At 39.4% G+C, this 23,959-nt stretch overlaps 1 protein-coding gene and 1 long non-coding RNA gene across 9 annotated transcripts in view; one reads left to right on the top strand and one right to left on the bottom strand.

Moving 5' to 3' along the window:
• Positions 1-625: 625 nt before the first annotated feature.
• LOC128772525 (uncharacterized) overlaps positions 626-23,959 on the top strand; it is a 35,155-nt gene continuing 11,821 nt past the window's right edge. The window contains exons 1-2 of the long non-coding RNA XR_008416714.1: positions 626-735; positions 11,512-11,569. This is a non-coding gene — a long non-coding RNA (uncharacterized LOC128772525). The remainder of the gene's footprint in view (positions 736-11,511; positions 11,570-23,959) is intronic.
• The window catches only part of TET1 (tet methylcytosine dioxygenase 1), a 133,033-nt gene continuing 123,126 nt past the window's right edge, over positions 14,053-23,959 (bottom strand). For 7 of the 8 annotated variants that reach the window (XM_019444354.2, XM_019444358.2, XM_019444355.2 and 4 more), the window contains one exon: positions 14,053-23,848. In XM_019444354.2, coding sequence (XP_019299899.2) covers positions 22,833-23,848 — 1,016 coding nt within the window. In that variant the 3' untranslated portion in view covers positions 14,053-22,832. The remainder of the gene's footprint in view (positions 23,849-23,959) is intronic. The other variant, XM_019444357.2, reaches the window with a different exon arrangement.

Raw genomic sequence — 23,959 nt, 5'->3', positions numbered from 1 at the left:
GGCTTGAACTCATGACTCCAAGATCAAGTCACATGTTCTGTCTACTGAGCCAGGCAGGTGCCCCCTATGTAGGTCTTTTTTTATCCTTTGCACTCATAAGCAGTGCTACAGTAAACAATCTCATACTCATTTCACTCTTGTACAATTTTATCAGAATATGCTCTTAGAAGTAGGATTGCTTAGTCACAGATCTTGTGAATTTACACTTCTAACATTGTAATTAATTTGCAATTTGTAATTAATATTTAATACATATTGCCAACTTGATTTCTCCATGAGTTATACCAATTTACACTGTTTGAGAGTATCTGTTTTCCCACACCCTTGCCAAATAGTATATTTTCAAACTTTTAAGGCTGAAAAAAGGTGAATGGCACTGTTTTTGTTATCTATTACAGTATAACAAACCATCACAAAATGTAGTGGCTCAAAATAACAACTTCTTAATGTCTGCTGGCTCTGTAGGATGACTGAGCTCAGCTAGATGGTTATTGCTTAAGGTCTCTAATTTGCTTGCAGTCAGATGGCAGCTGAGGCTGGAGTCATCTGATCCCAGCCTGTCCAAGGTGATTTCTTGACTTACATATCTGGCACTAGAGTGTTCCTTTACTCTCGGCCTGTCCAGCAAAGCAGCCTGGCCTCCTTTTATAACAGCTCTGGGTTCCAAAGTAAGGAAGGGGATAATGTCAGCTCAGGTTCAATAGAGTGGAAGGGATAGATGCCAGCTCTCAATGGGTAAGTGAAGTGCACAGAGAGGGAGGAAAGGAGATGACGGCCATCTCTGGTATCCTGATATAGTTTTAGTTAGTAGTTCTCTCAGTTTGAGTGAGGCTGTTTTTTCACACATATAAGAGACATTTGTATTTCCTTTCCTAGTAAACAATTATTCAGTTCCTTTGTTGTTTTTCTATTTGGACACTGATCTTTTTCTTCTCAATTTTTGGGAGCTCATCTTAGTCCTTTATCATCTAATCTGCAAACATTTTATGTAAATTTTTGTTTTTTTATGATTTTTAATGTAAATTTATGATTTTTTTTTACTTGGATTTTGGTGAGTTTTACTGAGCAAAAGTTTTTATCTTTAGGTAGTAAAATTTATAAAATGTTTCTTTCATGGCCCCTGAATTTCACACACACAAAGAAAGGCTTTCCCACTCTGATTATAAAAAATAAATTCTACAAGTGTTTCTTCTAGAGTTTTTATTTATTTTTTAAAAATGTTTATTTTTGTGAGAGAGAGAGCGCGCACGAGAAGGGGAGAAGGGGAGGGGCAGAGAGAGGGAGACAGAGGATCTGAAGTGGGCTCCGCACTGAAGCAGGTTCCAGGATGACAGAGAGAGCCCAAAGTGGGGCTCAAACTCACAAACCGCAAGATCGTGACCTGAACCAAAGTTGGACACTTAACTGACTGAGCCACCCAGGGGCCCCTAGATTTTTTATCTTTTTTGTCTGTTTGTTTAAGTTTTCAATCCATTTAGAATTTATCCTGGGGAAAGGAGGTAGGACTCTAACTTTATTTATTACAAATGGCCACCCAGTTATTCCAACTATTCATTGAATAATCCTTCATTTCCCTAGTAATTTGAAACGCCACCCATCTATTATTGATCACACCTGTACCATATTCTTTCATTATAGCTTTATAAAATATTTTATATTTGTAATACTGTGGATTTGTAATCCTTTAATTACCTTTTCTTTCCCCCTGACCCCTGAAGCTTTTGGTTATTCTTGTCTGTTCCATATGAACTTTAAAGTAAGATAAGAGTCAGACACTTAACCGACTGAGCCACCCAAAAAGCGCCCCTGTATATTTATATTTGAGAGAGAGTGAGGGGGGGAAGGTACATAAGGAGAGGGGGGACAGAGGATGTGAAGCAGGCTCCGCACTGACAGCAGACAGCCCAATGCAGGACTCGAATTCATGAACCAGAGGTCATGACCTGAGCCAAAGTTGGATGTTCAACCGAGCCAACCTGGCCTGCTTAAATTTCATTTTAGAGAGAAAGACTGTGAGCAGGGAGAGTGGCAGAGAGAGAGAGAGAGAGAGAGAGAGAGAGAGAATCCCAAGCGGGATCCATGCTGAGCGTGGGCTCAATCCCATCACCCTGGGATCATGACCTCGGCCGAAATCAAGAATCACACACTCACCGACGGAGCCACCCAGGTGCCCCAACATGTAAACATTTTTAAATGCACTCAAATATCCCACTATATACTTAATATACATTTTAAAAACATTTTTATGTTTTTGCTTATGGAAATATTTTGCCACAAGTGAGTCTTATTTTATACTCAGCTAACATTTTTGTTTAGTATTTATGCATATATGGAATACCTTTTCTTCTTTTTTTTAATTGAAGTACAAGTAACATACAATGTGATATTATTTTCAGGTGTACACCATACAAATTCAACAATTCTATACATTACTGAATGCTCACCGCAATAAGCATTTACACCATCAGTCAGCCTACAATGTTATTACAATATTATTGACTATATTCTCTATGCTGTAATTTTCTTTTATATATATATATAATTTTATTAAGTTTATTTATTTTGAGAGAGAGACAGAGGGAGTGTGTGTGTGTGTGTGTGTGAGAGCAGGGAAGAGTCAGAGAGAGAGAGGGAGAGAGAGAGAAAAAGAGAGAGAGAATCCCAGGCAGGCTCCACACAGTCTGCACAGAGCCCCATGCAGCACTGGAACTCGTGAACTATGAGATCATGACCTCAATGGCAATCAAGGATTGGAAGCTTAACCAGCTGAACAACCCAGTTGCCCCCTTATGCTGTACTTTTCACCTTCATGATTTATTTTGTAACTGGGAGCCTGTACCTCTTTTTTTTTTTAATTTATTTTTTAAATTTCTATACCCAATGTGGGGTTCAAACTCAAGACCACGAGATCAAGAGTCACATGTTCCACTGACTGAGCCAGCCAGGTGCCTGGAAGGCTGTACTTCTTAATCTCCTTTATGTATTTCACCCATCAACCTCACCCACCTTTCCTATGGCAACCACCAGCTTATTCTCTATAGGAATTCTTAACAAGTGAGAAAAATCCAACCTGCAGGTTTTCAGTGAAATAGAATTTTTATGAAAAGCGTACTGGAAATTTAATGAAGTTTTTAATTTGCTTAGAAGTAATTCAGCACGCTTGGATGACTCACCTGGTTGAGTAGCCAACACTTGATTTTGGCTTGGGTCACGGGATAGAGCCGCAGTCAGGCTCTGAGCCGAACATGGACCCTCCTTAGGATTCTCTCTCTCTCTCTCTCTCTCTCTCTCTCTCTCTCAAATAATAATAATAAGGGGCACCTGGGTGGCTCAGTCGGTTAAGCGTTAGACTTCGGCTCAAGTCATAATCTCACAGTTTGTGAGATCAAGCCCCTTATCGGGCACTGTGCTGAGAGCTCAGAGCCTGGAGCCTGCTTCAGATTCTGTGTCTCCTTCTCTCTGACTCTCCCCCGCTCATGCTCTGTCTCTGTCTCTCTCTCAAGAATAAATAAATCTAGGGGCGCCTGGGTGGCTCAGTCGGTTAAGTGTCTGACTTCGGCCCAGATCATGATCTCACAGTTCATGAGTTCAAGTCCCGCATTAGGCTCTGTGCTGACAGCTTGGAGCTTGGAGCCTGGAGCCTACTTTGGATTCTGTGTCTCCCTCTCTCTCTCTCTGCACCTCCCCAGCTCATGCTCGCACTCTGTCTCTGTCAAAAATAAATAAACTTAAAAAAAAATTAAAAAAAAAGAATAAATAAATCTAAAAAAATTTTTTAATAATAATAATAAAAGTAATTCAAGTTTTGGTTTTTGCAGTTTTCCTTCCACATTATATTGAGCTAATATTTTACTTTTATTTTTTAATAAAGTTTATGTATTTTGAGAGAGAGAAAGAGAGAGGGAGTACTAGCAGGAGCAGAACAGAGGGAGAGAGAGAATCTCAAGCAGGCTCCAAGCTGTCAGTGCAGAGCCCTACTTGGGGCTCAAACTCAGGAACCTTGAGATTTGACCAGAGCTGAAATTAAGAATCTGACACTTAGGGACACCTGGGTGGCTAAGTCAGTTGGGTGTCAGACTCTTGATTTTGGCTCAGGTCATGATCCCAGGGGTGTGGGATTGAGTCCTACATTGGGCTCCATGCTGAGCAAGAAGCCAGTTTGGGATTCTCTCTCTCTGCCCTGCTCTATGACCCTCTCTCTCTCTCTCTTAAAAAAAGGGGGGGGGGGTGCCTGGGTGGCTCAGTTAAGCGTCCAACTTCGGCCTTGGTCATGAACTCACGGTTCATGATTCTGAGCCTTGTGTCAAGCTCTGTGCTGACAGCTCAAGCCTAGAGCCAGCTTCAGATTCTGTCTCTCTCTCTCTGTCCCTGTCCCACTTGCGCTCAGTCTCTCTCTCAAATATAAAAATAAACATTAAAAAAATTGGGGGTGCCTTGGGTGGCTCAGTTGGTTAAATATCCGACATTGGCTGAGGTCATGATCTCACGGTTTGTGGGTTCGAGCCCCATGTCAGGTTCTGTGCTGACAGTTCAGAGCCTGGAGCCTGCTTCGGATTCTGTGTCTCCCTCCCTCTCTGCTCTTCCCCCATGCTCTCTCTTTCTCTTAAAAACAAATAAACATTAACAATTTTTTTTTAATTAAAAGGAAAAAAGGGTCAGACACCCCGAGCTAATACTTTTTTTTTTTTAATTTTTTTTAACGTTTATTCATTTTTGAGAGACGGAGAGAGACAGAGCACGAGTAGGGTACAGGCAGAGAGAAGGGGAGACACAGAATCTGAAACAGGCTTCAGGCTCTGAGCCGTTGGCCCAAAGCCCAATGCGGGGCTCGAACCCACGAGCTGTGAGATCATGACCTGAGCTGAAGTCGGACACTCAACCGACTGAGCCACCCAGGCGCCCCGAGCTAATACTTTTTTAAACTGGATTTTACATTTCAACAGATCTTTGGAGTGCTTATAAATTCTAGATGCTTAGATGTGACCCTTGATGTAGGAGAATGAAAGGATCTTATGTAAATACTAATTTTTTTAAAATGACTGTGACTGGAAGAAGAAAGAAGACAGAAATGGTGGTGTTAGCAGAGGGATGTGGTGCTAGGAGGGGGTTGTGGGGCTGAAGAGCAGTTTCTTATTTGCTTTATGATGCCAGAGACTAGGATGTATTTGAATACTGCTAGGGAGGATCCAAAATTGAGATTGAAGTCAAAGGGAATGAACAAATAACTCTCTCTTGAGGAATTGAAGTCCCTGAAAAGGCTAGTTGGGACAGAGTACACAGAGAGGGATTAAATCTTTGTGTGTTTTGTTGGTTTTTGTTTGTTTGTTTTTGGATTTTTAAAAATTTATTTATTTTTTAATTTACATCCAAGTTAGTTACCACATAGTGCCACAATGATTTCAGAAGTAGATTCCTTCCACTAAGGAATCTACTTACCCATTTAGCCCATCTCCCTCCACAACCTCTCCAGTAACCCTAGTTTGTTCTCTATATTTAAGAGTTTTTCATGTTTTCCCCCCCTCTCTGTTTTTATATTCTTTTTGGTTTCCCTTTCTTTCCATACTTTGGCTATTGTCAATAGCGCTGCTATGAACATAAGGGTGCATGTGCCCCTTCGAAACAGCACTCCTGTATCCCTTGGATAAATACCTACTAGTGCAATTGCTGGCTCCTAGGGTAGTTCTATTTTTAAGTTTTTGAGGAAACTCCATACTGTTTTCCAGAGTGGCTGCACCAGTTTGCATTCCCATGTTTATTTGATTTTTTTAAACATTTTTTTTAAATTTAACGTTTATTCATTTTTGAGAGATAGAGAGGGACAGAGCATGAGCGGGGAATGGGCGGAGAGAGGGAGACACAGAATCAGAGGCAGGCTCCAGGCTCTGAGCTGTCAGTACAGCCAGACGCAGGGCTTGAACTCACGAACCACGAGATCATGACCTGAGCTGAAGTCGGACGCTCAATTGACTGAGCCACCCAGGCGCCCCTGTTTGTTTTTTAAGAGAGAGTGAGGGAGGGAGAGAGAGAAAGAATCCTTTTTTTTTTGTGTGTTTATTTTTGAGAGACAGATAGAGAGACAGAGCATGAGAAGGGAGGGGCAGAGAGAGAGGGAGATACAGAATCTGAAGCAGGCTCCAGGCTCTGAGTTGTCATCACAGAGCCCAACCCAGGGCTCGAACCCAGGAATCGTGAGATCATGACCTGTACCAAAGTTGGATGCTTAACTGACAGAGCCACCTAGGCACCCCAAGAAAGAATCTTAAGCAGGCTCCATGCTCACCACAAAGCCTGACTTAGGGTTTGATCATAAGTAAAACTTTAAAAAATGTTTTAGGGGTGCATGGGTGGCTCAGTCAGTTAAGCTTCAGACTCTTGATTTTGGCTTAGGTTATGATCTCAGGCTTCATGAGATCGAGCCCTGAGTCGGGCTTTGTGCTGGGTGTGGAGCCTGCTTGGGAGTGTCTCTCTCCCTCTCCCTCTGCCCTTCCTGTGCTCATGCTCTCTCACTCTCTCTCTCTCAAAAATAAATAAAAATAAAAATGTTTTAAAGAAAATAAAAAGTCTTGGCAGAAAAATGCTTTTGAATAATGTCTACCTCCTGAAGTTCTGAACTTTTCATTCACAGTTTTATAAAATAGCCTGGTAATAAATTTGGTGCCTGGCAAGGAGAAGGGATTTTCATTGATCTTTGGCCAAATATTTTTCCTTAAACTTCCAGAAAGGGCTGATTAGAAAGAGTAAATAAAGTGTTGGCAAGAAAATGATTGAAATCAGGAAATGCAATCAGGGAAAGATTGCATAGGAAGAAGGATCAATGGAGTCTCCAGTGAGGTAGAAAGAGACTTGTGGAAACAGCGGGTAGGACAAACAGAACAGATAGGAGGTTGAGGTCATGATGTGAGATATATGAGCTGATGATTTTGGAAGTGATGATATGTTCCATTCCATGACTGGAGAAAGGAGGCTCTGGTGACGTGGGAGAGAAGGTGCCCAGATAAAATCAAGGAACCGAGATGTGAAGGTGTTGGGATGAGGTATCTATTTGTTCAATGAAATTGCCCAGAATGGTAGTGAAACTCAGGGCAGGGAGGAATAATGCATGCCAACAGCAAAGTCACCAATGAATGAGGAGGAGTGTTCAGGAAGGTAATAGAGAATGGGAGGCGTGGCAGAGCTAAATGATGTGAGATTTTTCAATTTTTTTTTTAACATTTATTTATTTTTGAGACAGAGAGAGACAGAGCATGAACGGGGGAGGGTCTGAGAGAGAGGGAGACACAGAATCCAAAACAGGCTCCAGGCTCTGAGCTGTCAGCACAGAGCCCGGCGTGGGGCTCAAACTCACAGACTGCGAGATCATGACCTGAGCCGGAGTCAGAGGCTTAACTGACTGAGCCACCCAGGTGCCCCGAGATTTTTCAATTTTTAAAACTATTTATTTGTTTATTTGTTTCTATTTTTATTAATTTTTTTTTTAAGTTTATTTATTGGAGTGCCTGGGTGACACCGTTGGTTAAGCATCCAACTCTTGCTTTTGGCTCTGGTCGTGATCTCACACTTCGTGAGCTCGAGACCTGCATGGGTTCTGTGATAACAGTGTGGAGCCTGCTTGATGTTCTCTCTCTCTCTCTCTCTCTCTCTCTCTCTCTGGCCCTCCCCACCCTCCCCCAATAAATAAATAACCTTTTTAAAAAAGAAAGTTTATTAATTTATTTTGAGAGAGAGAGTGTGTGTGGGCACACCTGCGTGTCCAAGTGGGGGAGAACGACTGAGCCACTGAGGTGCCCCGATGTGAATATTTAAAGGGAGAGCACATTGGAACAAGAAGAACATCTCTTACATTTACCCCCATTCAGAGGTTTGTGCAGTGTGAGATATAAGCTTCTCCAGTTATGAGGCTCTAGCCTCATGTTGCCCTCAGGGGAAAACCAGATTTCATTTTCTGCAAGGTAATAGAACATGCTTTTTTTTTTTTTTTTCGAGAGAGAGAGAGAGAAAGAGTAGAGGAGGGGTAGAGGGAGAGGGAGAGAACGGGAATCTTAAGCAAGCTCTATGCCTAGCTTGGAGCCTGGTGGGGAGCTTGATCTCACAACCTTGTGATCTTGACCTGAACTGAAATCAAGAGTCGGGACACTTAACCGACTGAGCCACCCAGGAGCTTCTTGCACCTTGCATTGATTGATTGATTGATTGATTTCATTTTGGGGTGTCTAGGTGGCTCACTGGGTCAGAAGTCGGACTCTTGATTTTGGCTCCGGTTGTGCACTCATTGTTTGTGGGATTGAGCCCCATGTCAGGCTCCACACTTCAGTGTGGAGCCTGTTTGGGATTCTCTCTCTCTCTCTGCTCCTCCCTTGCTTGTTTTCTCGCTCTCAAAATAAATAAATAAACATAAAAAAATAGATTTTATTTTTAAATAATCTCTACACCTAACACGGACCTTGAACTCACAACCCCAAGATCAAGAGTTGCACACTGCGTCTACTGAGCCAGCCAGACACCTCAAGAATAGAGCATGCCTTATAAAAAGATGACTAGGGGTGCCTGGCTGGCTCAGTTGCTACAGCATGCAACTCTTGGTCTTGGGGTCCTAAGTTTGAGCCCCACATTGGGTGTAGAATTTACTTAAAAAAATGAATAGGGGCGCCTGGGTGGCGCAGTCGGTTAAGCGTCCGACTTCAGCCAGGTCACGATCTCGCGGTCCGTGAGTTCGAGCCCCGCGTCAGGCTCTGGGCTGATGGCTCGGAGCCTGGAGCCTGTTTCCGATTCTGTGTCTCCCTCTCTCTCTGCCCCTCCCCCATTCATGCTCTGTCTCTCTCTGTCCCAAAAATAAATTAAAAACGTTGAAAAAAAAATTAAAAAAAAAAATGAATAAAAAGAAGTTGAGGCAAAGTCACAGGAAAAATTGCTAATCACAGAGGGCGAATTCCAGAGGACTCCTTGGAGGGATGGAAAGGAAGGTGGGGGACTCCATGGTTAGATTAGAAGATGTATTACAGAGTTACAGAGCAGTGTGTGGACGACCACTTGTTAGGTGATAGCTGACCAGCAGAGCTTACACTTTGAGTGATGGCCAAAACAAAGCAGAATGTGATGCATGTGGCATTTAGTTCTGAGAGGCACTTCTAAGAGAGTCGGCCATCTGGCAGTACAGATTAAACTATGGTTGGAAGTGAAGACCAGTAGGTGGAGATGGGGTCTCTGGTTTCCTGTGGTTAGCTGGTGTGGGTAGCTGCAGGGAGAGTAGCTGTGGAATATAGCCAGTCTTGCTTTTTCTGGCATTGGCTGGGGTATCTCAAGGAAAATGTACATATGGTTTATGTGTTCATGGTGTTATGTACCTTTTACCATATTCTTATCTATCATCTCTCTCTCTCTCTCTCTCTCTCCCCCTATCTACTATCATCTACTTATTTACTTTGACATTTTTTAAAGTATTTTTTTTTTAATTTAAGTAATTGCTACACCCAATATGGGGTTTGAACTAATGACCCCAAGATCAAGAGTCACATGCTTCTCCAACTGAGCCAGCCAGGTGCCCCTCACTTACCATAATTAACAACAACAAAAAAAATGTATCGTTCCACTGACGATGGGCTAGCAAAAAGGTGCTGTACTTCCAGAAGACGATTGGGGAATATCTATCATAAATATTTAAAAATATACATTCGGGGCGCCTGGGTGGCTCAGTCGGTTGGGCGTTCAACTTAGGCTCAGGTCATGATCTCGTGGTTCACGGGTTCGAGCCCCGCGTCAGTCTCTGTGTTGACAGCTCAGAGCCTGGAGTCTGTTTTGTGGATTCTGTCTCCCTCTCTCTCTGACCCTGCCCAGCTCATACTCTGTCTCTCTCTCTTTCTCAAAAATAAATAAAACATTAAAAAAATTTTTTTAAATAAAAATATACATTCCAGGGTACATAGGTGGCTCAGTCAGGTAAGCATCCAACTCTTTTTTTGTTTGTTTTTAAATGTTTATGGGGGTGCCTGGGTTGTTCAGTCGTTTAAGCGGCCGACTTCGGCTCAGGTCATGATCTCGCGGTCTGTGAATTCGAGCCCCAAGTCGGGCTCTATGCTGACAGCTCAGAGCCTGTTTCAGATTCTGTGTCTCCCTCTCTCTGACCCTCCCCCGTTCATGCTCTGTCTCTCTCTGTCTCAAAAATAAATAAACGTTAAAAAAAATGTTTATGTATTTATTTTGAGATGGGGGGGTGAATGGAGGAGGGGCAGAGGCGGGGGGGGGGGTGGGTGGGAGGGGAGAATCACAAGTAGGCTCTGCACCATTAGTCCAGAGCCAGACTCGGGGCTCAATCCCACAAACATGAGACCATGACATGATCTGAGCCAAAACCAAGAGTTAGATGCTTAACTGATTGAGCCAGCCAGGTGCCACAAGCACCCGGCCCTTTTTTTTTTAAGTTTATTTATTTATTTTTGAGAGAGAAGAGAGAGAGAGAGGGAGCAAGGGAGGAGCAGACAGAGGTACAGAATCCCAAGCAGGCTCTGCGCTGAGCCTGTCATCTCAGCTGAAACACACAAACCTGTGAGATCATGACCTGATCCAAAAACCAAGTCATACACTTAACCCACTGAGCCACCCAGGCGCCCCCTTCCAATTCTTGATCTCAGCTCAGGTCTTGATCTCAGGGTTGTGAGTTCAAGCCCCACATTAGGCTCCAAGCTGTTCACGAGGCTTACTTAAACAATAATAATAAAATTTAATTTAATTTAATTTAAAATATACATTCAAAAGACTGGGAAAACTTATATGTCTATCAATAAGAACTAGTTAAATAAGACATGATTTGTCCATACAAAGAAATATACCATACAGGTATTACAAAATAAAAAAAGAAGGGCCACCTGGGTGGCTCAGAGGGCTGAGTGTCTGACTTTGGCTCAGATCATGATCACACATTTTGTGAGCTGGAGCCTTGCATTGGGCTCTCAACTCTCAGCCCCAAAGCCTGCTTTGGATCCTCTGTCAGCTTCTCGCTCTGCCCCTCTCTCATTCACACATGCACGCACACACTCTCTCTCTCAAAAATAAATAAACACTTAAAAAAATTATTAAAACATAGGGGCGCCTAGGTGGCCGACTTCAGCTCTTGTGGTTTCGTGGTCTGTGAGTTCGAGCCCCACGTGGGGCTCTGTGCTGACAGCTCAGAGCCTGGAACCTGCTTCCGATTCTGTGTCTCCCTCTCTCTCTGCCCCTCCCTTGCTTGCTCTCTCTCTCTCTCTCTCCTCTCAAAAATAATAAACATTAAAAAAAATTTTTTTAATAATGAAAAAATAAAAAAATAAGCAGTCCTATATACATTTATCTGGGCTGTTAGATTTAAAAAAGAGAAGCAGATGTTTATTTCGTTTGCATATGTGCACAGCCTCTGGGTAGACACAAGAAACAGCTAAGTATGGTGGCCTTTTGGGAAGACGAAATGTGAGGCTATGCTTGGCAGACTGATTGGATGCTTACCGAAAAGCCATTCTCCCCTATTTCTTCCTTTGCTGACAGAGCCCACATTTTGCTCAGATGTGACTTCAGGAGAAAAGGATTTCTTCAGCCCCAAGAGGTAAATATTGATTGGCATAAGCCAATTATGGTACTTATTCTCCCTGCTAGTGATTGTTTTAGGCATGTCTATGTGACAAAATATTGGCCAATGAAACAAAAGTAGTCTATTAGGGGCTTCTGAGTTTTGTTACTGATTAGGAAGAGACTAGAGGGTAAACTCCTCTTTAGTAAGATTTTTAGGTAAAGTTGGGAAATGTCCTGACTCTTTGAGTTGTCGCAGCAATCTTGAGACCATGAAGGAAACCTAAGAGAATTGCAGATCAGGAACTCTGGTATCATTGAATTGCTGAGTTTATTAGCCCGGAATCATTTATCTCTGGATCTCTTGTTAAGTCAGAAAATGCACTGTTTATTGTTTAAGCCACTGTTAGTGGTAGCCAGGAGCATCTTTAGTACAAACATTGGACAACAGAGGTAGTGATTAGAGAACAAAGGCAAAAGAAAAATAATTAAACTTCCTTACATTCACAGCCCATTGACAGGTTCTTGAGACAGGCAGAGTGACCTTCCTCAAGAAACTCAACTCCCCTGATGTTAATACTTTGCTAAAGGCAAAAGGGAACTTAGCTTGACATTAGCCCAACCTCCAGGATCTTGTCTTTTTTTTTTTTTCTTTTAATGCTCATGTATTTAGAGAGAGAGAGAGAGCTCCTGCACATGTGTGTGAGTGGGAGAAAGGCAGAAAGAGAGGGAGAGAGAGAATCCCAAGCAGGCTCCACGCTGTCAGCACAGAGCCCAACTGGGGGCTCAGTCACAAGAACTGCGAGACCATGACCTGAGCCGAAATCATGGGTCCAACCAATGGAGCCACCCAGGCACCCCTGTAAGTCTGTAACATATAAAAACCCCTTTGGAAACTTCCTTTATTTCTACCCTCCAAGATACAGGTTAGCAAGCATCCTCCAAGCATATGGCCCACTGATATACACCTGAAGGGTCTCATGACTAATGTTTTACTAGACAGTAGTAAATGACCTTTTCCTAATAGTGAACCACTCAGTGACCTGAAAACCTTGATTCCCAATTCCTTAGAGTCTTAAGCTATCCCGAACCCCCTCCCAACTTGAAGGAATATAATCAGCCACTCCTCACAACCTCAGTGCAGTTCTTTCTACCCACGGATCCTGTCCCTGTGCTTTAATAAAACCACGCTTTTTGCACCGGAGATGTCTCAAGAACTCTTTCTTGACTGTTTGCCCCTGGACCTCAACATTTCACATCAGTGGAAAGTTCATTACTTTTTTCCTCCTTTAATATCTTTTGTACTTCTTGAATTTTGTACCAATGGAATGTCTTAACTATGAAAAAAAGTCTTTCTTTTAAGTTTTTTTTTTGTTTTTTGTTTTTTGTTTGTTTTTTAATTTAAGTAATCTCTACACCCAGTATGGGGCTGGAACTCATGATCCTGAGATCAAGAGTTACATGCTCTTCTGACTGAGCCAGCCATGCACCCCAAAAATGTCTTTAATTAAGTGCATTCCCTTTAATACAGAGTTTTAATGTTTATCACTATGAAAAATTGGATAAAAAATAGAACTACCCTACAACCCAGCAATTGCACTATCGGGTATTTATTCAAGGGATATGCTGTTTTGAAGGGACACATGCACCCCAATGTTTATAGCAGCACTATCAACAATAGCCAAAGTATGGAAAGAGCCCAAATGTCCATCAATGGATGAATGGATAAAGAAGATTTGGTATGTATATACAATGGAGTGTTACTCGGCTTCACTCATATGAGGATTTTAAGACACAGAATAGATGAACACAAGGGAAGGGAAGCAAAAATAATATAAAAACAGGGAGTGGGATGAAACGTAAGAGATTCTTAAATATGGAGAACAATCCCTACTGGAGGGATTGTGGGGGGGGGGGGCTAAATGAGTAAGGGGCATTAAGGAATTTACCCCCAAAATCATTGTTGCACTATATGCTGACTAACTTGGATGTAAATTTTAAAAAATAAAATAAAATAAATTTTTAATGTTTATTTTTGAGAGAGAGAGAGAGAGAGCGAGCAGGAGAGGGGTAGAGGGAGACAGAGACACAGAATCCAAAGCAGGCTCCAGGCTCTGAGCTGTCAGCACAGGGCCTGTGCGCAGGGCTCGAATTCATGGAGTGTGAAATTATGACCCGAGCTGAGGTCGGACACTTAACCAACTGAGCCACCCAGGCGCCCCACCAGGGGTATGATCTTAGCCACTTAAAGCTTCAGAATTGATCTGTAAAATGGGGTTAATAAGAGTCCTTAATAGCATCACTGTGGGAGTTAAAGGATTTATATAAAATGCAAAGTTTTGGGCATATAATTATTCCATATGTGTAGCCATCTTGATTTAGGTTGAGCAAAATTCATCATTTGAACATCTCTAAATATTAAATCTTATAGCCTTATATAGTTAAAAATGTGTGGTTTTTATTTGATATTAAAATTTTAAAATATTATTTTGAAGAGGAAAGAAAAATTAGACTACCAGGTGCAAAATAGAAGTATAAAATTTATTTAAAACCACCCACAAAGTTCCGTGTAATCAGGAATGATACAATTTGCAATAGTTTTTTTAAAAACTCATGACAAAGATTTAAAATATAATTTCAATTACAGTATTCATTTAGCCTTATTCAGTTAGAACACTTAATAAAAAAGAAACTTTATGTTCTAAATAAATGAGACACACAAGGAAAATATAATAGACAATTTCCACAACTATCTTTACATGTATGTTTCCATACTAGTACATTTCAATGCATTTTGCTACATAAACATGAAATCATGTACAACTGCTGTGCACCAAAATTTAGCTTAATTAGGTTCTTTCAAGTAACATGCAATTCCAACTCACAAGTCTTCAAGTACTGCTAATAAGTGTTCCCTTGTATGCAGAGCACTACATGTTGAACTGTAATCATCACAATTAAGATTATTTCTTTCCCTTCTGCATGGTGAAGTGCTTTTTCTTTAAACGGTTTCTCCCATATGTTAAGAACCAAAACCAGATTTTGTAGAATTTTAAAATCTTTTTCTTATTAACTTATTTCATTGTATGGGATATTTAATACAGTAGGACTGCAATAGGTAAAAATAAATCCCCCTAAGCAAAAAATCAAAGGTACAAAATAAATAGTAAATATACCCTCAGAGGAGGAAAAGTCACCTAGAGACAGGAATATTAACTTGTGAAATTGATACTTCGTTATTGAAAGGTCAGTACTACTCTATTTCCCCATGATGAAGTATCTGTGAATATTTCGCTCCCACTATTAAGAAGCACTCATTCTTCTCCTTTGAACCAAAGTATTGATATGCACGTGAATCTACTTGGTAGGTCATCATATAACACAAGAGAAAATGAAGAAACTAGAAAGTAATGCTTTTCCTTCTGCCAAGTAGCTTTACAAATTTCTCTTCAGGGAACACTTCATGATTTCTTAGTAACTCAAAGATGACCATCCACCCATAGGTAACAATGCAAAAGCTGCCCTCCCCCCCCCCCCCATTACTATAAAACCGTTTCTGGAAAAATATTTCTCTTAAAGCACCTATCACAATGTTATCTGTTATAGAAGTTTAAAAAAAATGACCATACATAGTAATAAAAAATATTTAATCTTTGTTTTGCTTTTTTTTAAGAGCTGTTTTTGTAAGGTCCTATGTTGTCAGCCATTTTAGAATATCACAAACAGGCATTAATTAGTGAGGATAGGCAGTTACTGAATCAAATCACCAAAAGTGGAATTTATTTTGACTATTTAGGGAAGTTTGGGTTTTTCATTAGCAACCCATAATGTACTGATGGAATAGGCAAAATATCCTACCTCTTTATTTTTATAAAGAACTTACTAAAAACTTTACAAATACATCTCGTTATTTTTCTTAACTCTCTGGGCAAAGGTATGTTTAAACTTTGACTAGAGACTTTACATGGCTGGAAACAAAGAGGAAGGAAAAACAAAATGAAACAAATTTAAATAAGTGGGAGACAGTACGATCTCTTAGAGATGTCAACAACTTTACATTTTTACTATGAGTACCTGAAAACTAAAATAGTCAGTTTACTGAGCACATTCCCTTCTAGAAACCTGCACTTCAATATAACAAATACATTAAACTTTGATTATGAACTGCTGATCTTAGTCTTTTTAAAAGTAGTATTTTTTAAACAATTATTATTGAGGTTTCCCTTTGTTTTCGTAGCACAGGGACATTCCTTATTAAAAGGTTTATTTACAGGGGAAAAACTGAAACTTCATTAATCTAAGCCCTAATGCAAAAGTTCTGGGAATTTAGGGAGACCTTCCAAAGTATGCATTAAAAAATCACTGTCTAAATAAATAGTGGAAACAAAATACGTCAGAAACATGTTTTGCATATGTTAAATAGGGTTTACATTATTCTTAGATCTGGTCTGACAAAATTTCTACCCACTAATACTAAGTCATTGTTTATGATGCCGAAATGCATTTATGTATTTTTGAGAGGGAGAGTGGGCACACAGGGAAGGGGCAGAGAGAATCCCAAGCAGGCTCCACACCACCAGCCTGGACCCCGATGTGGGGCTGGAACTCGTGAACTGTGAGATCACGCCCTAAGCCAAAGTCAGACACTTAACTGACTGAGGCACCCAGACGCCCTGATGCAGAAATGCACTTAGCAGTCTGCAGATATGAAATGGTTTAGTCTCAGATGGATTGACTTGGTGTATGACTTGGAGCAAGCCATTTGCCACTCTTGCCAATCAGCAGGTTCACCACCAGTAAGACGGGAACATTTGGACATCTGTCCAACCCTCAGTGTTGGGGAGAAAAAATGAGCACATTGTAAAGCAGTTTGATAACCTAAAACATTATAAAATACAGGGATTATAATTTTCTTACTACCATATTTGCATTCAAAATGGTTCCTCATTTTGAGCTATTTTTCACATAAAACTTATACGGTGGGGAGGAGAGCTATTAATGAATTTTTGGCTGGGCTGGTCGAGTGAACCAGCAGATTGTGAATAGGGGCACAAATCTCCCTCCTCTCTGCCCCTTAAATCCCCCCTATTATACTCAGAACTCCTGATAACTGATTTATCCCATCTTTAAGAATTCCTCAAGTTACTTTCAGTTCATTTTTAACCTTTCTCACCCAGATTTTAGAATATTTCCTATTATTGTCAAAACCCAATTTCCAAAGGGGTAAATTTACATTAGAAAGTAGATATCATCCACAAAACTGGGCCAGGAGATAAAACGTGCAAAAAAAATATGTATCTACTCTATAAATCAGACCTGTTATTAATTCAAAGTCACTGGTCAGACAACTTATAATTAGTATAATGTATTGTACAGAAATAGCAAAGCTATGCAGAAATAGTGCTAGAATATTTAACTTCTTATACAATTTTTTTTGCAAAACACTCAAGCACTAATAAACAAGTTAAGAGACAAACATTGTTGGGATTGTTAAAGAGAACAATGGGCGCATGACCACTATCTAATCCTAAAAACTGAATTTGCCTCTACCCAAAAATGGCTAAATAAAATATTTTGATTCTTTTTGGTATTATTCCACAAAAGATTTGTGAAACATGATTTTAGAAGACAGGAAAAGACGCCTTGACCAAGATCACTGCTATTCTTGAAATGAACCATGTGTATATGTGTAGGGAGCATGGGGAATGGAGGCAGAACAGGGAGAGGAAGCAAGAGAATTTTAATTTAAAGAAAATCAGAGGAAAGGATAAAAACTGTAAAAAGAATGAAAGTACACTAGTAACATCATAGCGTCAGTGAAATGAAAAAAGAAAAATAACAAGCACAGTTTCTGGTCAAAGATGGCAAGTCTATACCTAGCCAAATGAAGAAGGAAACTACTTCTTAATACTGTCTCTCCAAAAGTGAACATGTTTCTGACAGCTGCAAGATTTTTTTCTGATGAACAAGACAAGAGAGAATGCCTTTCATAACAGCTGCTGGGGACAAAATTTCTATTTTAGGAAAACTAGGTTAAACTATTCAACAGGAGTTTCGCAAGTTGCGCACAAACATAAATCGGTTAAATCAGATGTAATGTGTTTAAAATCTGATAATAACATTCCTACCTTAGACTAAGTTTTGCTTCAGTTATAGGGGACATGTATGGCTGAACAAACAAGAAAAACTTGTGATCCCGGCGGGATCATGGTATCACAGTAGGAATGGGAAAAGTATGGCCAACAAAGCTGAGACAAGTGTTTGACTTCTAAAGCTAGAAATATTAAATATTGCATACTATCAAAAGAGAAACACATTGTGGGGCCCTTAAAGGAGAAGTGAAAATTAGGAGTGGCAAAATGAGGAATACCTTTGGATTACTTGAAGGAATAAAATACATGCCTTTCGAAGTAAACAGTGGTATTTGATCAGGTGCCCAGAAGACAAGGGGATTGAAACAAAGTCACCTAGATGTACTGGAATAAAGAGAATTGAAGTTTGTAGAGTTCAAGACAAAAAGAGTGATGTCTTGCATAAAAGCCAGTTTTATCATTTCCAAAATTAAAAGAACTTAGACACTCTTTTATACGTGAGAAAAGAAAACAAAGAAACAACAACACAAACCCGCCAATAAATCTTAATACATTCTAAGAAAATACATGAATCCAGCTTCTGATAGACATGCTGATTCTTTCTGAATTGCATTCCAGAGCCATAAGTGGCATCATTTTCTCAACCTGTTAGAAGAAAGCTCAAAATGGAGCACAATTTTGATTTAGATAAGTCCAGACTCTTCAGGAATCAGGGCACTCATTATCATCACTTGGTTGAGTGTACCTTACGGTTGACATTGAAGTTACAAGTTCAATACACTTATGGGCAAGTTTAGGAACTGTGCACAATAAAACAGTATTCTAATACAGGTAGACAATCACTTCAAAATTAACTATGCTAGGATTTACTTGTGAGGCCAACTTGGCAGGAGGTGTGACTAGACTGTACAACCATGGCTAGGTAGTATATATATATACACTGGATATACTTTCTCCAATTCTTTTCGTCATTCAATTTTTCATAACTCCTTATATATGCCTAATAATTGTTCCAGGGGAAATAAAAGCCTGTACCGTGTAAGTACTTGATATATATATATTTTTTATTGAAATAGCAAATAAGACTATTGCCACATTTTGTTGGATTAGTTAACAGGACAACTTCATAGGTAAAAGTCAGCTAGATTTCCCACACAGGGGAATCTTGATCCAATTTCACTTGACTTATTTTCCTGAAGCCCTCAGGAAAACAAACAAAAAAATAAATAAATAAAAAAAACAAACAAAACAAAAAAAGCAATAGAAAAAATAAAAGGCCATTTTTATCTTTCACATGTACTGCAATAAGGTTATTTCCCAGTGATACAATACTCCCTGGGTGAGGAAATCAAGTTTGTTTCCTAAAATCCTCCTACGCACAACAAAGTGGCCTTCATTTGATGGTTTAAATTCTATTTATAAACATAAGTTATACACTGACATTAACATCTGCTCTTTAGGCCCCAGTGATTTAACTATAGGACTTCTAAGGTGTCTTCCAGGGCTATGAGAGGCCACTACCATATTACTTCACAATTCTTGTCATAAAATTGTACAGAAGATCAAAACTCACAGTTGTACTAAATCTAGACTAAAAAGAAATTTCCATGCAGCAAGAAGTTGTGAAATAGAAGGTAGCTATATATTATTAAAAGTCACATACAGCTACTGATTTACTCAGCACATTCAAAGGAAGTCCTGTGCTCGCTATAGGTGGAAGTTGTCATGCAATGTCAAAACTTTGTCCCAGATAAAAAAATCTGAATAGAATTTGTCTTAAAGAATAAACTTAAGTAGTTTGGGGTTATTTTCATACATGCTATTGTGGAATAAATGATGGTCCATTCAAATCCACTGAAGCAATAACATTAGAAAGTAGGTTACTTCGTATGAATTGTTATCTCATTTACACAAGGGTATGCATTCAATTAAGTATGTACTGGGGTTATGTCTTAAGCAAATTGCTTACGGATTTCATCTAGTTGAAATTCTATATTTAACAAATTAAATTATTTCACATGCAGATTGCATAACAAAGATGTTAGAAGGGTAAGCTGCAAACATTTTGCTAACATATTGCAAAAATTTACCTACAGCTATACATTTTCAGCTAGCCTCACTTTCCAATAATATGTTTCAATTAGGTCTATGACATGATGTACTTGGTACTTTGTAGATGGATTGGAAGATACAGGTGAGGCTGATAAGCAGAAGAAAACATTTTTTTCCAACCATGGCCTGAGAGCCATTAGAAATGGGAGTCTGAAGGGCAGAGTGATATATTGTAGGATTCTAAAATAGGCAGTTCATTGCAGTTAGTAAGTTTGTAACATATTATGGACAGGTTGGGTTAACGCCGGGATCATGTATCAATGAATTCAATTATCATACCATGAACAAAGGCAGAAGATTCAAAAACTCAATTTGAGTGCTGTAAGAGAGGGGAAGCAAAAGGTGATCGTGACAGTAAAACATAAGAGGTGTAGAAATAATGTTAGATGACCAGTTTTCTGAGTGAAAATGTCATTTCAAACAAATTTATTTCCTTGCTTCATAAAAGCAGTCTAAAAGCAGTGTTGCTAGCATACAATCACAATGCTGTAGAACATTGAATAAGCAGGAGTTAAAAAAAAAAAATCACAGGGCAGACAAAGGGATGGTAAACTGCTAATTTAAACTTATGAAGTAACGTCCAACAAAGTAGGGATCACGTGTGGTTCGCACCATGGGGTTATCGGTTGAGGCAGGCTATTGATGGTGTGAATTATAATAAGGAATGGAAAACATTTTAGTTGAGAAGGGATATTTTCATATATGTTTTTGGGGCAACTGCAGCCAACTTCACAATTTTCAATATTCCCCTAAGTCAACACTGGAGCTTCAAGTTCAGTTGTTAAGAAACTTATTCAGTTAGTGACCCTGATGGGAATTTCTGCAGATATATTATAATGGATTCTTTTGAAGGAAACTTGCTGTTTCTTTGAAAACCATGGATAAAAACATCTTTTAGGATTTAAATTCTTCAAGTTTACTTTGTCATGGGAGGCGATTCAAAGAAAATCAAAAGCTAACATTTAAATTCTGCAGACATTTAATAAGTGTTGAATGGTAAGAAGATGGATGGATGGATAAAGGGTGTTAAAACTTGATCCATTAAATCTGGTGATGAAATAATTTCTAGTGGGAGCTAAGGCCTAATATCTAAAATGAAATATCACAAGGGCGTATTCCTGATAGTCTAATACTAGTAAATATCTTATTGAAGCAGCAGAAACAATAAACAATCACTTATTTATATACTTATATGTATAAGAAACCTTAGGCTCACAAAAATATACATGTTTTAAAACGGAAATCTAAGGCACACAAAATACTAAAACAAGTCAATGAATCACCCTATTTTACATATTCAAGAAGCAGAAATCTACTTGTACAAGATGATGGTCTACCAATGGATATTTGTTATATACAATCCCTTCATATTCCTTTACTTGTATTAGTCAAAAGCTTGAAACTGATACTTTGCACCATATATTATTTTAATATAAGTTACAATGAGTTTTTCTTTAGAGAGCTTGCTGGAACTGTTTGCTTTTGCACCAAAATTGTTGAGTGTTAGCAGTTGTGGGCTTCCTATGGCATTTCCAAGGGAGAAGCACCATTAATTAGGTTTTCCACACTCCCAAGGAATCTGACACTTTGAATGTTATAGCACCTCTGCATTTTAACAGAATCAAGTATTTCATTGAAATTTCTTGTTCTAAACATTTTGCTCGGGCAATCCTTTTTGTTTTGTTATAAAATGAGCCAATAAAATAATGGGAATATATCATGGGAGGGCTAACATAAATGGAATGCCTATTTTCCTGTTACCTAGAACATAGGCAATTATCAGAGAAGATGAGTTTTCATTTTCCGAGAACGAATGTGCTTAAATCAACTACTTTGGATTAGTATTAATGGGCAATACCATTCCTACTGTTTCGGATGTGTGGATATATGATGATGATAGGGAATTTATTTTTAAAAGATTCCTACGGGAATTTTATTCTTATTCTGTACCAGAATGATTTTAAGAACAAATAAGGCAGTTGGGATGGGTAGGGTTTTTGCTACTTTATTTTTATATTTGAACACCTTGAAACTTTAGAAGCATTTGACTCTACTGATTCCTACTATGTTTCATCTCCTTTTGGAAAAACCTTTCATGATTATACTGAGAAAGCTGGAGGGAAAAGTAAATTGGGGCCACTGTTGCTTGATAAATCAGAAGAGAGCACTCTTACTCAGCTCCAAATAAAGTGTTAATCGATATCGGTGATACGCTTCCTAATTCCGATTTTAGAGAAAATGAACAATTTTTGCATGTTCTAACTATTTTATAAGTAGCTAATATTTGCATGAGGACACATTAAAAAAAAAAAGAACACAACAAACCATATACATGATTAGAATACATATTGCAGTTAACAAGATGGAACTCTACACAGCAATAAATGATTTCTCTTGTATGCAAATATGCATAAACAATAGACAATAGGATTCTTATACTATACTATTTCAAGTTACTTTTAAAAATAGAAAGTGCTTTTAAAATATATATTTACAATTTATGAACAGCCTCCAACCATTATTAACAATAATGAATTATTTTATACAGGAGAGATATTTTGAGAGAAAACATTTCATTGGTTTATTTCAAAGGAATATGCCGATTTTCTAGCAATGATTGGAAGATGTTGGAACAATGGCACCATGAAAAAATAATGCAGCTTATTTTTAACTGTTGATGTGGGTAAGCACCAGGAGCTGTGTAGAGTTAACACTGTGTCTTGATTTTACATCATAGCACATTGAACCTGTTAAAATCCTCTAAAAATGACTCTTGTTTCATAGTAAACAGACTTAATTTAAAGCACCAAACTGAGTGATTCTATCAAGGTTAACACCTAACCAAAACATTTCTTTATGTATTGAAAACTATAAAACTTTTATTTTTGCTTAAAATGTGCACCTTCTACCAATTGTCAAAATATAGTCACAGTTAAGAAATACCCACCCCATTTTTGTTTTTTTTTTGTTTTTTTTACCTCAGCCTTCAAATGGGTGAGATGAAGATATAAGTAAACGACAACATGACTTTCTTTTAACAGCACCTTGAAAAAATACACAAAACTAGCAAAGGCATTAAGAAGGGGAGAAAAGCTTTCAGACCCAATGGTTATAGGGCCCCGCAACATGTGTGAGAGCATAGGGGGACACTGTGACAATATTGTCATGGGTTAATGTTAATGCTTTATGAGAAGGAATTTGGTTCAATTCATTAACTTCAGGGGACAGTTCAGGACCCTCATTAGCTGCCTGGTCTTTCTGCTCTGAGGCCTTAGTTTTCTTATTCTTAGCTTCTTTAGCCTCAAACTTCATTTTGTTTAGTTCAAAACCATGTTGGGGCTTATTCAGGTTTTTGTGCTGGTAGAAGACAAGGGAGAGGCGTGTGGGATGATTCCGGTTTGGGTGTTCGACAGGAGTCGTTGCGTGAAGCTCTCGCCGGGCACACTCGATCAAAACGGAGCCATGAGCAGGCGCGATAGCCACCCCACCAATGTTGGCATCCAAGAAGATGTGCTCACTGTCTGACCAGTACTCATCAATGTGGGGCAATTTCTCCTCAGCAGGTGACAGGGGGTCATCTGAGAGGGGATCATCTGAGAGAGGCTCATCTGCTTCAGAGTGTGGCTCATCTTCTTCCACCAGAGAGGACGCAAGGTCATGAGGAGAGGCGGTGAATGGGGGTTGCTGGTTTGGATGATTAGAAGATAGCTGTTCAGATGGGCCAGTGGGAGGCTCAGAATAAACCAAGGAATCTGGCATGGGAGTAGACAAGGTGGGAAGAGGAACCACTTCACCAGGCTGTGCAATTCCAGCGCCTTCCCCCGCAGCTGCATTAGCACCACCGTGTCTCGCAGAAGGCATTGTGCAGTGAGGATTGCTACTTCTTTCTGAAAACCCGTACGAAACTGACGACACATCGTTCTTAAAAGGAGCTGTTGTGGCCGACACAGTCTTAGGGGACCAGGAGAGACTTGGAGGTATGTTAGCCTCTTTCCATGTGTGAGGAATGGATGGGGTCAATGAGTAGGTTTTAGTGTTGTCCGAACCTTTGAAGATAAAATGGGGTTCAGTTTCATTTTTTATTTCAAGGTGCAAGGCTTCGGTTTTATTCCCTAAACAGAGAAAAGGACACCAAATGCGAAGATAAGTACAAACTACTTTAGGTAGTTGTCTTTAAGGAGTATTTTAAAGAGAAATACATGACAAAACATTGATGATGGCAG

The sequence above is a fragment of the Panthera pardus genome, unplaced genomic scaffold (genome assembly GCF_024362965.1).
Source record: "Panthera pardus isolate Hobbes unplaced genomic scaffold, ASM2436296v1 HiC_scaffold_22, whole genome shotgun sequence".
Lineage (NCBI taxonomy): Eukaryota > Metazoa > Chordata > Mammalia > Carnivora > Felidae > Panthera > Panthera pardus.
Note: the sequence above shows the minus strand (reverse complement) of the source record. Positions and strands in the feature narration are given on the sequence as shown.